The 15,236-nt window shown below is 36.3% G+C and overlaps 1 protein-coding gene across 13 annotated transcripts in view; it reads right to left on the minus strand.

Moving 5' to 3' along the window:
• Window positions 1-15,236, minus strand: part of INPP4B (inositol polyphosphate-4-phosphatase type II B) — a 291,651-nt gene that overhangs the window by 48,624 nt on the left and 227,791 nt on the right. For all 13 annotated transcript variants that reach the window (XM_039338942.1, XM_039338941.1, XM_039338936.1 and 10 more), the window contains 3 exons: window positions 13,584-13,707; window positions 10,950-11,067; window positions 4,128-4,268 (listed from right to left, as the gene is read on the minus strand). In XM_039338942.1, the coding sequence (XP_039194876.1) occupies window positions 4,128-4,268; window positions 10,950-11,067; window positions 13,584-13,707 (383 nt within the window). The remainder of the gene's footprint in view (window positions 1-4,127; window positions 4,269-10,949; window positions 11,068-13,583; window positions 13,708-15,236) is intronic.

The raw sequence follows: 15,236 nt of genomic DNA on the forward strand, positions 1-15,236 counted from the left end.
ATGGCTTGAGGTTGTACCTGTCTCATCCACCACCACTGCAAAGACTATTCAGGTACTGAGGGGGATTTTTGCTGCACACGGGCTGCCAGATGTCATTGTGTCCGACAACGGCCCTCAATTCACTTCCTCCGAATTCCAAGCTTTCTTACAGGCAAACATGATTCGTCATGCCACGTCTGCACCCTTCCACCCGTCCACCAACGGTATGGCTGAACGTATGGTGCGCATCACAAAGGACGCATTGAAAAGACTCACCTACGGGGACTGGCATCACAGGTTGGCTGACTTTCTCCTTTCTTATCGCACCACACCGTCCACTTCTACAGGGAGAAGCCCAGCTGAACTTCGTTGGGGGCGTCAACTTACTACTAGACTTGACCGGTTGCATCCGGACAGACTGCCTTCATCTACCTCACATCCTAGGGCACCTAGACAACTACTTGTGGGTGCCCCGGTTTGGGCTCGCAATTACGGGCCTGGTCATACATGGGTCCCCGCTTCTATTTCCAGGGTCACAGGTCCTCTCTCCTACGAGGTAGCCCTGGACAACGGTCGTGTCCTGCGTCGGCACATCGACCAACTCCGCCCTCGGCGGGACTTTTCAGATGAGACTCCTGGGTCTTTTCCAGGGGGGGAGGGGGACCCTTTGGAGCAAAGGGAAGGGCACGAGCTGCTGCCCATCTCCACTGATGGAGCTACAAACGGCCCATCCCAGGGTTCCGCGAGAGCTCCGAACAAGAATTCTATGAGCCTACCTAATTACCAGGCATCCACGCCTACTCCAGCCAGGGAGTCACCCCGGGGGCATACTCACTTTCCACACACATCACACAGCACTCCAGTCACGGAGGATACCCGGGGGCATCCCAACAAATCATTCCCCGCAAGAGAGCTGGCACACAATTCCCAAGGTTGGCCTGACCTTACCCCAAATCCTACAGGGGGTCAAACATACAGGGAGGTGGTCGAGGAACCAAGTCCCGACTACAACACCTCTAGCCCAAATCAGGGAGTAACTGAGTTTTGGGAAAGTACAGAAACCCACACAAGCCCGGACACAGAACGGGGTTCAGGGAATGGACAGCCTCCTGACAGGTCTTGGATGGACCTAGGAGGTTCAACAGAGACGCCCAGCAGTGGCTATCACTTCAAGGGGCCCGAGGGTCTACAGCTAGGCAGGTCAACCAGGTCACAAAGTGACAGAAGCCCTGGCCTGACGAGCCCGGTGGGCGAGCAAGCAGGCCAGGCAGCGGGGCACAGTCCTTGGAAGGCACCAAGGCAAAATAAGGAGAACAGGCTCACATCTCCCTCCAGTCAGGGAACTCATGCTAGTAACCCAGAGCTGAGAAGGTCACAGAGAGCAAAGAAGTCTCCTAAATACTTAGAGGATTACATAACATTGCTGGCTAAACAAAAGCCAGGTAACGATAGGAGCACTGAGAAGCAGAACACTGCATAAAATAAATGATTATATGTTGGTAGTAGTTTTAGCCCGGGGGAAAGGGGTGTTATGTCCCGAGCCTTGCAAACGGCTCGGGCGTTTGCAGGCAGTCCCGGGCAGGTGCAAAGCTGCCCGGGACCAGACAGGCTGTCGCCAGCGCCGTGCGCATGCGCGGGTGCTGGCGCGGGAAAAGTATCGCATTTACCCGGGAAATGTCTATATAAGAAGTTGGGAGGTTTTGGGAGCTGCTGAAGCCATCTACTTGTAAGCTGAACGCAGAATAAAGAAAACTGAGAACTTCAACTGCTTCTCGTGTCTGCTTCCCGCCACGGACTCAACAGTTTATATAACTGCTTCTAATGTAAAACTGTATAAAAACAATTATGAAATGTTATGGCTTAAAATGCAGAAGGATTTGAATGATTGGAAAAAATTGCAATTATCTTTGTTAGGGAGAATTGCTTCAGTTAAAATGAATGTTCTGCCAAAATTTCTTTTTTTGTTTCAAATGATACCTATCTTAAAGAAAGAGGTAAATTTAGAAGAATGGCAGAAGGGTATTAATAGATTCATTTGGGCTGGGAAAAAACCAAGAGTTAAGCTTAAAATTATACAAGATGTTCGAGAGAGAGGAGGACTCAAGGTGCCGAATTTGAAATTGTATTATGATGCGGTGGTTTTAACGTTGATTAGTGATTGGGTTAACTTAACAAATTCAAATATACTTTTTTGGGAGGGATGGGATTTATTATTTGGATGGCATGTGTATTTAATTTATAATAAAAAGGTGGATAGGGTTTTTAAGTCCCATGTTTTAAGAATTGCTTTATTGCGTGTCTGGAAGAAATATTATAGATTAAATTTTGGAATACCGTTGTGGGGAATTCCTAGGCATGCAATAGAGGGGATAAGGAAAGGAGTGAAAATGGATAGGATTTCTTACAAACAATTGCTTAAGTGGGAAGGGAATAATTGGCAATTAAAATCTATGGAGGAATTAATGCAAGAAAATATTATTTATTATTGGTTCCAGTATAGGCAATTATTAGAAAGATGGAGTATAGATCAAAAAGTGGGTTTTACTATGGAAGATGTGAATTTGATGAAACAAATTAAAGATCAAAGTCAAACTCATATAAAAAGAGTTTATAATGCTCTAGTGGAATTGGATTCAGAAACAGAATTAGTTAAAGATTGTATGGTTAAATGGGCTCAAAATTTTGAAGAGCCGATTTTATTAGATACATGGGAGGTAATTTGGGTGAGGAATGTTAAGTTCACCCAAGCTCAAAATTTACGAGAAAATTTTTATAAAATGTTTTAAAGGTGGCACCTTGATCCACAAAAGATGTCTCGTATGTATCCGAATGTACAGCCCAAATGTTGGAGATGTGGTTGTTTGGATGCAATGTACTACCATATCTGGTGGTCATGTAGAAATATAAAGGCTTTTTGGATTAAGATTTGGTGGAACATTCAGAAGATTTTTAATAGAAGGATAAAATTTACACCACAATTATTTTTGTTAGGTATTATTGAAGATTGTGATGGCAAAGAGATTATTTTAATGTTGAATTTTATCACGGCGGCAAGGTTATTGATTGGGCAATATTGGAAGAAAGATTCCTTGCCTACTATAGAAGAATAGTTTTTAAAAGTTTCTTATTTATCAGAAATGGCAAAAATTTCGGCTTATCTGAAAGACCATTCACAAGAGAAAGATATCTTGGTGTGGAAAAGATGGGTAAATTTTGTACAGAATAAATATGGGATTAGAAAGTATTATTTAGCTTTTGAATAATTTATAGTTTAAAGTGGGTATTTTTCTTTTTTTTATTGTTATGTTATGGTTGGACTTGTTGTTTCTATGTATTGGAGTTAAAGTACTTTAAATTTTTTGGATGTACGTATAGTTGATTGATGTTCATTTAACTTGTATGTTTTTTTTTAACCCTGTATTCAGCTCTGGGAAGGAGGGGGGAGGGTCATGGGGGGTGGGAGGGGGGGAGGTATTTTATTGTAAAAAGTTCATAAATTTTTCAATAAAAAAAAGAATAGAAAAAAAAGATGGTCCTTTTTTCTCTCTCATATGACTTTGATTACTCCAGTCATAAACATGCATCAAAGTTCCTGACAACAAGGATGATCCTTTCATGGGATGGGATGTTCTGAAAAATGAAATAGTGCCTGTACAACTATCTAGCCAGTGGCTTCCTGGTAGAGATGGATAAATATTTAGTTTGCTTTATTCAAATTATATTTTCTCAATTGTGTATTTGTGTCACTATTTTAATGTATTTATGAATAGAAAATCCCTGATCTGCACTCTTTGTAGCTATTTTCCAATCTTCATTTCCTAATATATACAATTTTATGTTTTTTAAATATGCATAATTTTTGAATATATATATTCAAAATACATATATATTTTCTGTGCATTTTTTGAGTTTCAAACTGTATAGTTCCTGTAAAAAAGCAGTGTGTTCCAAGCTGCCTATAGATTCAGCTGTTAATCATGTACAATTTATACAGATATGAACAGAACGAATTTATCATTTCTCCTTACTTTGTTATATCTTCTCTAGGTGTTATCATAATCAATTATTTAATCATCTCATGGGATGCTAACTCTATGGGTATTTTTTTCTATTCCTATATAAAACAACACATAACCCTGATGAATTACCTTTCTGCAAGGGTTTGTTGTTCATTGATTCCAACATTAAAGAGGACTGGGTAGACATAGAGCAGTTTCCCATCTTTAATCTCTTGAGGAAGCAATTCAAACATCTTTTCTGGAAGCTTTATTTCTATTACATAATGGTCCCTATGAAAACAAAAAAGACAAAACTAAATTTTGAGTTGTTTCACTTTTTTAAAATAACTATATTTTCAGTCTGTTTACTCCTAGGCTGGTAAGCAACAAAAATCTATATTTAAAAATGGGATGTTTTCATAAATGAAGAATCTTTTTCAATTAAAAAAGCATATTTGTAAAATCTACCAAAACTCTCAACATCCCTCAGAAAGAAATACAGAAGAGTTGGAAGTTACAATGTTGATTATACTGACATTTTTAATAATTTCAATAGAGAAATTTGCAATGGAGTATCTGTTATTTCTTATGTGGAAGCAAAAGAGCCTTGAGATCGAACATTTATAGTTAATGTCCATAATCTTAAAGGCTTAAACGAGACAAATTAAAAACAACATACAAACATGCAATACAGAAGAACTAAAGCCTAGCACAGCTTATTCTTATTTAAATCATTTCATTCTAGATCTAGTGCTCTGGCCCAGTTCTCAGGCTAAAGCTAAGTTTTCAGGGATTTGCAAAATGCAAAAGGATCAGGGCTATTCTTAACTTGGAGAAAATGCTTTTCCATAGACCAGATATGTTTTTTCCACTTAATGACTTTTATTGTTTCATCAATATCTAAAATACAAAGAAAAATAAAAATAGAAAATTAAGGGAGGAAAAATAAAAATAGAAAATTAAGGGAGGAAAAAGAGAAGAGGGAAAGAAAATATGAGATACAAGGGAAGAAAGAAAAAAAAGTGTTGACGTCTGACTCTTTTTAGCACAGTAGAAGATAACAACATTCCAGCATCAATTTTTTACTTTTACACCTTAGTATATAACTAGTCATTTCTATAACAACAAATCTATATACTTGGCAAAACCAAGTCAAAGTTTCATTTTTTTTCTACTCTCAGTCCTGAGATGGCCTCTAGATAGAAAAGCAGCAAGACTCCCAACTGATCCCGCAAACCAATCTCAGAAAAAGTCTTACTTCCAGAAGCTTAGAGAGTGTAGCCCCCAAAGGCTAATAGAGATTCCTGAACGACAACTGCCACTTTGCCTCGGTTGGTACCAGCTGGGCACATTTCTGGTTATGTCATATGTAACTGTATTGCTCAGTTTACAAGCCTTTTTAAATGCTAACTATTTCGCATATTCTTTATTAAAATCAATCAGAATTAATCATAACCATATATTTCTATACATTTGATGTTGCAGTTCCTTCCATAAACAATAATAAATATTTTAATATTTGGAGCATAATTGCCTAAAACTCTAATGATCCTTCTGAAATTGACCATCTACAATCTTTTTTTTTCTTTAGGACATCAGGGTTGAAAATGAGGTATCAGAAGCAGATGCAGCATTTGAAAGTGTAATAGATAAAAGAAAATAGTGACAAAAAAGCAAACTTGGCAATATATCAAGAGTTCACAAACATTTGACCATTTTCTAACTGCTTTATTGAATATGAATCTTTCCAAAGCTGGATAATTTTCTTGGCAATCCCTCACAAATAAAGATCCATAACTCTTAATGCTCTATATTTATTTATTGGTTAGATTTAACAATTAACTATTAATAAATGTAGAAAATGCTTATTTATTAGATTCTAAAGATAGACTCCAAAAGAAAATGTACCACTTTATATAGTAAAGTAATTGTTGTACAGGCATACCAACTTTTCTGTAGATTTCATATCAAAATGTAATTATAGGGAAAATCCAAACTGTAAACATTTGTGTTTTAGAGAATGTCACATCAAGGAGACAACAATAAAGCTATTAGAACTTTAGTGAAGGGTCTGGAATAATTATTTCCAGACTGTTAATAGTTCCATATTGCAAAGAAAGTTTCCTGTTACATACAAGACAGCTTGGTTTCTCTAATGAATGAGGAGAGAGAAATGGGTAGTGCAATCTTATTGGCATTTCTGAATCTCTTGGCAGCTTTTGATACCATTTGACATGATAACTTCCAGGATCACTTAAGGAAGCTATAGTTTGGAATCACTGTTTTACTTATATTGCTTCACTCATTTTGTCATTAACGCTCTTACGCCTCACTTTGTCATTAATAACCTTATGTTACTTAGCCACATTTCCCCTTTCTTGTGAGCTTGTACAATTCTAGAACCTCTGAATGTCTTCAAATTATAAAGAGTGGATATGGAGGAATAAGCTAACTATTAGTGTCAACAAAATAGAATTGTTTCAGTTCAAAGAATGAACTTCAGGGTTTGGAAGATTTGCAAGCTGCTTTAACAAACAGATTTGCAGTCTATGTGACTTTGTGGATTCAACATTGTACAGCGTAGTGTATAGCCCCAAAATATCTGTAACAAGATTGGGTGATGTTGGTAATAAATCAAGGACATCCCTACTTAGAGACAAAATACTTGGCTTGGTGACTTTATATGGTAATTGCATTATCATAAAACGCTCTGTGGATCAATCCTTGAAGATAGTCCAAACATTGTTCAGAATGAGGCAGCATTTGTAACTGATAATGCTTTCAGAGATTCAACATAACCAGTATTGAAACAGCTTCACTGATTGCTGATTGCTGGACCTAATTTAAGAAATTCACATATAAAACCTTTCCTTGCTTAGCTCCAAGCTATTTACAGAATCATCTACTCCTGCATATTCATTTTGTACTCTTAGATTGTAAATAAGGTGCCTGCTGGATGTGTTTGACATTACCAATTAACTTTGCTTTTTCCATGATACATTCCATGTTGTTGAACTCAGTATAGATTATGCCTTGTTACATTTTAAAAGGGACTAAATCTATATTTATTAACTCAGCTCCTTTAACAATTTACTTTTTGAATATTAAGCACTGCCCGATTTGTTTTTCGGTATTTAAGATTTCTTGTTTTTATTATTATTGGCTTATTATGTTTTTACTGCAGATCCATTAAAGGAATGGGTAGCATATAAGAGTTTTAAATAAAAGGAGTAAAGGTCACAAATGATTTTGAAAAGGGATAGCTGAGGGTTCATATTATATCATAGATCAAAATATTTTCTACCTATTGCCTCAATTAACAGCCCAGTACTATTAATCTTCTGATGGTTCCATAAATCCAGCCTGAAGGCTTCCAGCCAACAGAGCAATTAATGTTTTAGTATCCACATTTATAAAACAAATTGGTCTGTAATTCAGAACACTTATCCGGCTTAGAAACAATTATTAGATAAGCTCAGTAAATAAATAAGTTAAAAATACCTCTAATAAAATATTAAAATTAAAATATTATATAGTGCTTCTTCTAATTACTGGAGCTACCATCACATTGTTTACAGTACTGTTAGTCCTCGACCTACAACCACAATTGATCCCCAAATTTTGGTTGCTAAGCAAGATGAAATTGTTAAGTGAATTTTGCCCCATTTTACAATCTTTCTTGCCAGTCGTTAAGCGAATCACTTCAGTTATTAAATTAGTAACATGGCTGTTAAGTGAATCCGGCTTTCTCATTGACTTTGCTTCTCAGAAAGTTGCAAAAGCTGATCACATTACCCTGGAACATTACAACTGTCATAAATGCAAGCCAGTTGCCAAGCGTCCAAATTTTGATCACATGATTATGGGGCACTGCAATGGTTGTAAGTGTGGCAAACGGTCATAAGTCATTATTTCAGTTCATTGTAACTTTGAATGGTATTAAATGAATGACTATAATTCAAGGTCTCTATGCAGAATCAAATATAGTGAGATGAAAAACTAAATCCAGTAAAAATTATGAGAAAAAAGGTTGCTCCCTCCTACAAACTTAGAAAAGATAAAATGTAGGTGCCAAGGGAATAATTATTATTAAAATCCCTGTTTTTAAAAAATCAAATATAGAAAAAAAATTCTCTGTTGTACATCTGCAAAATACTATAATAAACACTTAGAAAGGTATCCAGCACTATAGAAAGCACAAGGTTGCAATGTGTCTACACTCTATAAATAATTTAGAAAAACATTTTAAGGATGTATTAGCATATGTATGAGCTAGTGTCCATTTATAGAACACAGGAAAGAAATTATAAACAAATGTATAAACAAACATGTTTACTTCCTTGAGGGCACCTAGAGCCCAGTGCAGTAATATATTTTATATAACTTCAGAAACTGAAATGAGTTTCAAATTATTTTGAATACAGACAAAGAAGACAATAGAAAAATGAAGTCAGTATTTCAAATTTCTCTCTATTTGCCAAGAAACCAGACCTTGAAAACACTCAGATTACTGATTTTAAAGTCCCACTTTCTCATAAGTGCACTTTGATTATTTTCAATTGAAAATCTAAGAAATCATCAGATTATAGGCTGCAGAACTAGGCAGTGATAATGGGATTTTTAAATACTATTTCCTATAAGTATTGATTAGATCATCTGGTAATATCTAGTATCATTTTTTTTATGACCGAGATTAATTAATTTTTATTTTTTTGCAGAAATTCCAGGACACTCAGAATTTCCTAATTTGAATTATGAATACAATTGCACCACTTATTGTAGCCAGTAGAGGTTTTACAGTATAATCTTTCTGCCATCGCTTTATAGATGCACCAACACAGTTCATCTATTATCCACAGTATTTGTGTAAACAAAGAAACTTTAATTGTAAAAATTTGGCAATTTCAAGGTTATAAGAAGTTCCTAGTTATTATTGTTATTATTGTTTTCATTATTATTATATTCGACGTCACCAAACATATTTTCCACATATAGTAAGAAACAGAAATTGAAGGCAAGGAAGGAAAGAAACATAAACTTAAAACCAAACAAAAAAAGCCAAAAATATTTCCATTTTGTCTCTTCCCTCCCTACATCTTTTCAGCATTAACTCATGTTTATATCTCTATCCCTTTCCATAAGAAGTATGTGGTAGCATCTACAGCAGAGGTCCCCGACCATTTGGGGAATAAGTTCTAGTAGTAATCTGTGTTGTGAGGCATAAAGCTACCACACACAAAGTCAGAGTCCTGCATGGTTTGTGCATACAAAGCTGCCAGAACGTGTTCCTGCTGGGATTGAGTTCAAGCAGGATACTAACTTATGTACAGGGAATAATAAATGGGATAGGAAACTCACGTAATGCTAAACTGACACCTGCTAAACTGTTAGCCACTTCATTCACTAGAACAAAGGGAAATAGCTCATTAATTTTATTCATGGAGGAAATCACAAAAAGTCATATATCATTTTATAAGGTTGTGGCACTGTAGAGTTTGGGAACTCTGCAATATTTAATTGCACTGATTAAATCCTTCCTAGCTACTTTTACAGGAGTTTGAATGGGATAGAATGGGATGCAAGACATTATGGCTTCCTCAGAAGCAGAACATTTAAAAAAATGAATGAAACTCCACTAACAGAAGGTGGCAATGCTATTTTTCCACACCATGAGGATATTTCCTTAGCAGAAACTTTCTGCACAACTTTTTGTACCCTGAGTTGGTAATGATGATAAAGCTTATTAAGAACTCTACTTCCACTTGGCAAATGTGCCTAAAACAAAATCTAGTGTTTCTTCCTTTGCCACAGAGTCACTGACTCTGAAAATGCAGGAAATTTATTTCTGGCATGCTGTTGTATTTTAACTTAGACATTAAAGCAATGATATCTCATAGGTTAGGCCCAACAGAAGATTAAGATTAGAAAAATACAGGTAGTCCTCGAGATGTGACTGTAATGGAGCTTGTCCATTACAGTTGCATGCTGTAACAGCCATTAAGTAACCTAACAACCTTACAACCCCCTCTCAGTTTGTTTGTGGAGGTTCTGTTTTTTAAGGAGGATTCCTTTGTTGGTGGAGTTTAAGTACTACTTGCTAGGAGAATAGCACAAAATTGCCATGAAGTCGGCAGCCTCTACAAGAAAACTAAGCTGGGCCTCACATTGCATCGACTGGACTCTCTGCAAAAAAACAAAAAGGTGGGTTCTGCTTGGCTCTGGAGCTGGCTGAGGAGCAGGTTGTGTCCTGCAAGTCTCTGGGGTGGCCAGATGGGAAGTAGGCCTCAGCCAACAGGCTTTAACTGTCCATCATGTGCCCAGTTGCTTCTGCTGGCCAGCTTTAGGCTCCCTTGCCTGGCTGAATAGCCAGTTGGGAGCAGGCCGAGACTTGGGGGACCCTGAAGGACAGGGGACAGAGCACCGGGTGCCTCAGGGGGTGGGAGAAGTCTTGGGAGGCCCAGGAAGATGAGCATGGGCCTATGCTAGGCGTACAAGGACCTCCCTCACTCCTGAAGCACTCAGTGTTCCACTTAATGACCTGCATGTTTGTTTAACAATTGCATAGGGAAAAGCAGCGATGTGGGGTTAAGTGAGATGTTTACTTAACAGCCATTGCAACATGCGACTGTAATGGATAAGCTCCATTTACCTGTACTCTAATCTTAATCTTTTGTTGGGCTTACACCAGGTTTGGTTTTAGATAGCAAAGAAACACCTATATTCAAGCATAGAAAACATGTTGCTGAGTTTTTGCATATAAAAATAAAGACACATATTCTCCTCTCTCCCATTTTTGACAATATAAAATTACACAATTAAAATCAAAGGAGTTTTTCTCCTTAACGAGACATGCAATTTCCTTAAAAGGTGTTCATTCTGATTTCTGTCTCTTTCTTAAACATCACATAACTTCCCTTTCAATTTTTTTTGCACATCAAATTAAATTTTTTTTAAAGAACAGAGAATAGGTACCGTCTTCCAGTTATAACAGGCAATAGGTCATCTGATTTAGTTTCAGTTATTTTAAACACGACTTTTTGCAAGTCTGATATTCCCACAGCCATATCTTCTAGCATCCCAATTTCATCACCTATAATGAAAAAATAATTTTAAATAAAAAAGAAAACAAAATATATATGACTAGCAACTCTATATATCGACTTTTACCATGTATTTACAAAAAGTGGTAAAGTTCTTCCCCTTAATTATTTGCTTATTATGGGTTTCTTTATTTGCACATTAAAAGGTCTCTAGATATTTATTATGTTTTACAACTTCTATTTATATTTCTACTTCCCCACATGCTAGCAATATATTTGGGACATTTATTTACAAAAACAGATGCAAACCTAAATCTAGGTTGACATATTACACGAAGCCATAAATAAGGTTTGTTTAATTTGGTGTGGTATGTTATGTGAACCCACTATGAGCACATTTTGTGAATAAATTCATCTTTTTCTTCATTATTGCATAAAAGCCACCATTCAGGGTTTTAGGATATTATTATATACAACAAGGTAAAATTATATAGCTGCAGTTCTTTTTCTGATGCTGGCTTTCATTTGCATCAAGTTCTTCCCAACAGTCTAGGAGACTGTAACACATTGGCACAGTACATTTGCAGATCCAAGTAATGGGGCCTTTTGTAATTGACAGATGGAAATTTTGTTTATTCTGATTTGTTACACAGATGTTTAGACTGGATTTGGTATTTTTGTCCACCTATTGCATTCTTCCTAAGGACCTGGGATTGACAGATATTGTTTGATGAAGTTAAAGGTCTCGTCACAGAATGTAAGCTGATTTTTGCAATTGACTGATGGCAATTTTATCAATACCAAGTGGTGCTCCAGATATTTTGGGATTGGGTCCAAGGAGCCCATTACTATTGGTAGTATATTTGTTTTCTTTTGCCACAGCCATGCTACTTCTATTTAGAAGTCTTTATATTTTGTGATTTTCTCCATTTCTTTCTCTTCTCTTCTGCTCTCTTGCAATGTATTGCAATGTCCACTATCTAGACTTTTTTTTACCTTATTTATCAACCATTGTTAAGTGGCGTTGTGTGACAGATGCTTGTCTATTTGAATTCTAATGTTCCAGAGCACAGCTCCTTCCTTTTCTATTATATCATCTATTTTTTCATCCACCAGTTCTTGCTTACAAGCAAATGGCATTTCTTGCAGATATTTCAATGCACCATTATTGCTACTTTGTCATTCCTTTGTTTTGGAATCAGCCTATGGGCTCTTTTTTCAGCAGCCAGTTTGGTCTCTTTGGGATTCAATAAATCTTCATGGTGTACTAGCTCCAGTGCATCTTCACTCTTTGTTAGATATTTTTCCAATGCACTTTTTTTCTTCTTCAACTGTCTGGTTTAATTCCAACATTCCCCGTCCATCTATGTTCCTTGGTAACTAGAGTCTCAACATTGCTGTATGGATGAAGGGCATGATTCGTTGTCATTATTTTTATGGTCTTTCTATGCATGGTTTTGAGATCAGCTTGAGTCCAGTCCATTATTCCAGTTGTATATCTAATGATTGGAATTGCTCAGGTATTAATCGCTTTGATAGATTTCCACTACTGAGTTTGTACTTTAAGATCTTCTTCCCTCTTTTGATGAGTTCCCCATCAACCTTCTTGACTTCAGTATGCTTGATGTCTAAAGCATACTTAAGTATTTCTAATGATCTTTTTCATTTCATTTTCATGATCTATGTTATTTCCATAGAACATCTTGATTCCTTCAATATTTTTCCCACTGATGATAAGAGTAGACCTTGTAGAGTGCAATGCAGTAATGCAGTCTGGAGGTCACAAAGGCATTAGTGACCATAAGCAGTCTCCTTCTGATCGAGGAATAGGGACAAATAATGTACAACCTGAAGTTGTAGTTGGTCTTCTCAGTCATAGTTGCATCTGCTCGTTTAACAGGAGACATCAGTCCAGAAGAATCCCCAGATTGTACACCAGTTCTCTCTGGGTGGTGCCATCCATTCTAAAACCAAAGAGGAAACTCTTTGGAAGTAGGAGTTCCCAAAACCCAGAACCACTCAAACTTGCTTGGGTTGAATTGAAACCTGTTGTGCCCCATCTAAGCTCTCACAGTCTCTAGGCATTGAGACAAAACCTCCATGCATCACTGGGGTAGCTTGGGGTAAAGATATAAAGCTGAATATCATCAGCATACTGTTGATACCTCATTCTAAACCACTGGATGACCTTAGTGGTTTCATGTAGATGTAAAACATGAGGGGCCACTGGTTGGATCTTTTCTTTTCTATCAACAGCAATTGGAACCGGTTGTAGAAGAAGGAAGAAAACCAATACAACATCATATCACTGACTACCATTCCCAGAGCCATCTCAGAAGAATACCAAGATTGTTGATATCAAAAGCCACTGAGAACTCAAAAAGGATGGATGTACTACCTCCAACTTGCTCCCAACATTCAAAAGTGCAATCAATGCAAAGAGCCATAACCAAGTCAATGGTCAGGTCTGGGTCCTAAGCAGAAATGTAATTTTAGGAAAAATCTCAGATTTGACCCTTCATAGACGTCTTATGGATAAATGCAGTTATCTGAGGTGCATACTTACTATATGTACTGAGAAGTCCTTCATACTGAACAATTAGGCCCACTGTATGAAGTTGCTGGAGGAAGCCTTGATCACATAAACCAGAGTGTAACTTGATGATAAATCCACAGACCAATCCAGCAAGCTAGGTTAATGAAAATAACCACACAAATAAATATATTAATTGCTTCAGTCAAAAGTTATAATAATAATTATTATAATAATAATTATAACTATATAAGTCAAATCAGAACCACTGGCTCAGTAGCTCACTGCCATACAAATTAGTCTTGAAAGAATATGGCAAGAAAGAGGGTAAGTACTTGAATTTTTATTAATCATAAGTTGGTATCTTCCTGATGCTTACATTCAAAATCATGCCCAGAAATCACAAGCTCATGTCTACTCTTAACCATAGAAATTCACTGGGTAACTTTGGGTTAATAATTTTCCACCAGAAGTAGCAGAGGTTTGTTATTTGAGGGAATGTTGATGATGAAGATGGTGGAGAAAAGAGTGCTATGTATGCCAATTGGAACTTTCAGAAAAGGGGCTACAAGTCTAAAAACAAATTTATATCAGATCATATTAATATATCTAATGAGGCTTATAATAGTTACAATCCAGAGCTTCAGAAGGGATATTAGATGCCAAATCTCATTTTAAAAAGTGCATTTTATTTATTTCCTTATAAATATAGTTATTTTTATGCTGCTTTGATTTAATGTGTAACTTTTCGTTCTTCAACTGATAATTGAAAACATGCACTTTTTCCAAATTAAAAAACAAAAGCTATAAAAGACACCCTATAGCAGACATAATTTAGTTTTATGTAAATTATGCATACAGATTGGACCTAGAAAATCAAAGCAATCCTATCAATCAGCCAAGGATCCTATTTCATCATGCTGACAGTAACATGGGCCCATGAATCAAACAAAAAAGGAGCTGTGGCTCTAGTACTTATTTTTCTTTTCCTTCAACTGATACTGGCTGACCTCAAAAACATTTATAATTTAGATGTCTTTAACTATGTTGGCCTTCTGAGATGCCTTGGAAAACTCCTGAGCACTGGGCCAAAGCACTGGATAAATTCTTTCTTTGAACTGAAATATATTTTGGTAGCCTTATTATTCTATATTTAAGTATGTTGTATTGTTATTGGCTGGTCTATTTTCAAGCATAAAATAAAGGAGGGATATAAATCAATCAGACCAATAAGCAAACTTCCAGCAGTTGCTGTTTATAAGTTCAGTGGCCATAATTAAAGTAATATTGGACCTGATTAGTACATATTCTTGCCAAAAATACTACATGGACTTCTCTATCACATCAACAGGAGCTTAGCTTTTGTCTACTCTTTTTGTTTCACTGCTATTCTGTGGTCAAGGACTTCAGATCTTTCAGTATCAATTTATAATACTTTCCATGGAAATTTTTTCTCATTTAAAAATAATACATTATAATACATTATATATAATTAATGAACAAAATAAATAAATAATTGCATTATAATAGTAATCAATCCTCAAAGTAAAGAAAAAGGAAAGTAAACAGGCATATTTTGCACTTCTTTCTTTCTACTAGGCTTACGTGTCTCTCCAGTTGTTGCTGTCTTTAAACTATTATTGGCTAGGAACTAAGCTTCTCTTGCTGTGACAGTAAAAGATAATT

Source organism: Crotalus tigris, unplaced genomic scaffold (assembly GCF_016545835.1).
Source record: "Crotalus tigris isolate CLP2741 ecotype Arizona unplaced genomic scaffold, ASM1654583v1 scf7180000017725.2566008, whole genome shotgun sequence".
Classification (NCBI taxonomy): domain Eukaryota; kingdom Metazoa; phylum Chordata; class Lepidosauria; order Squamata; family Viperidae; genus Crotalus; species Crotalus tigris.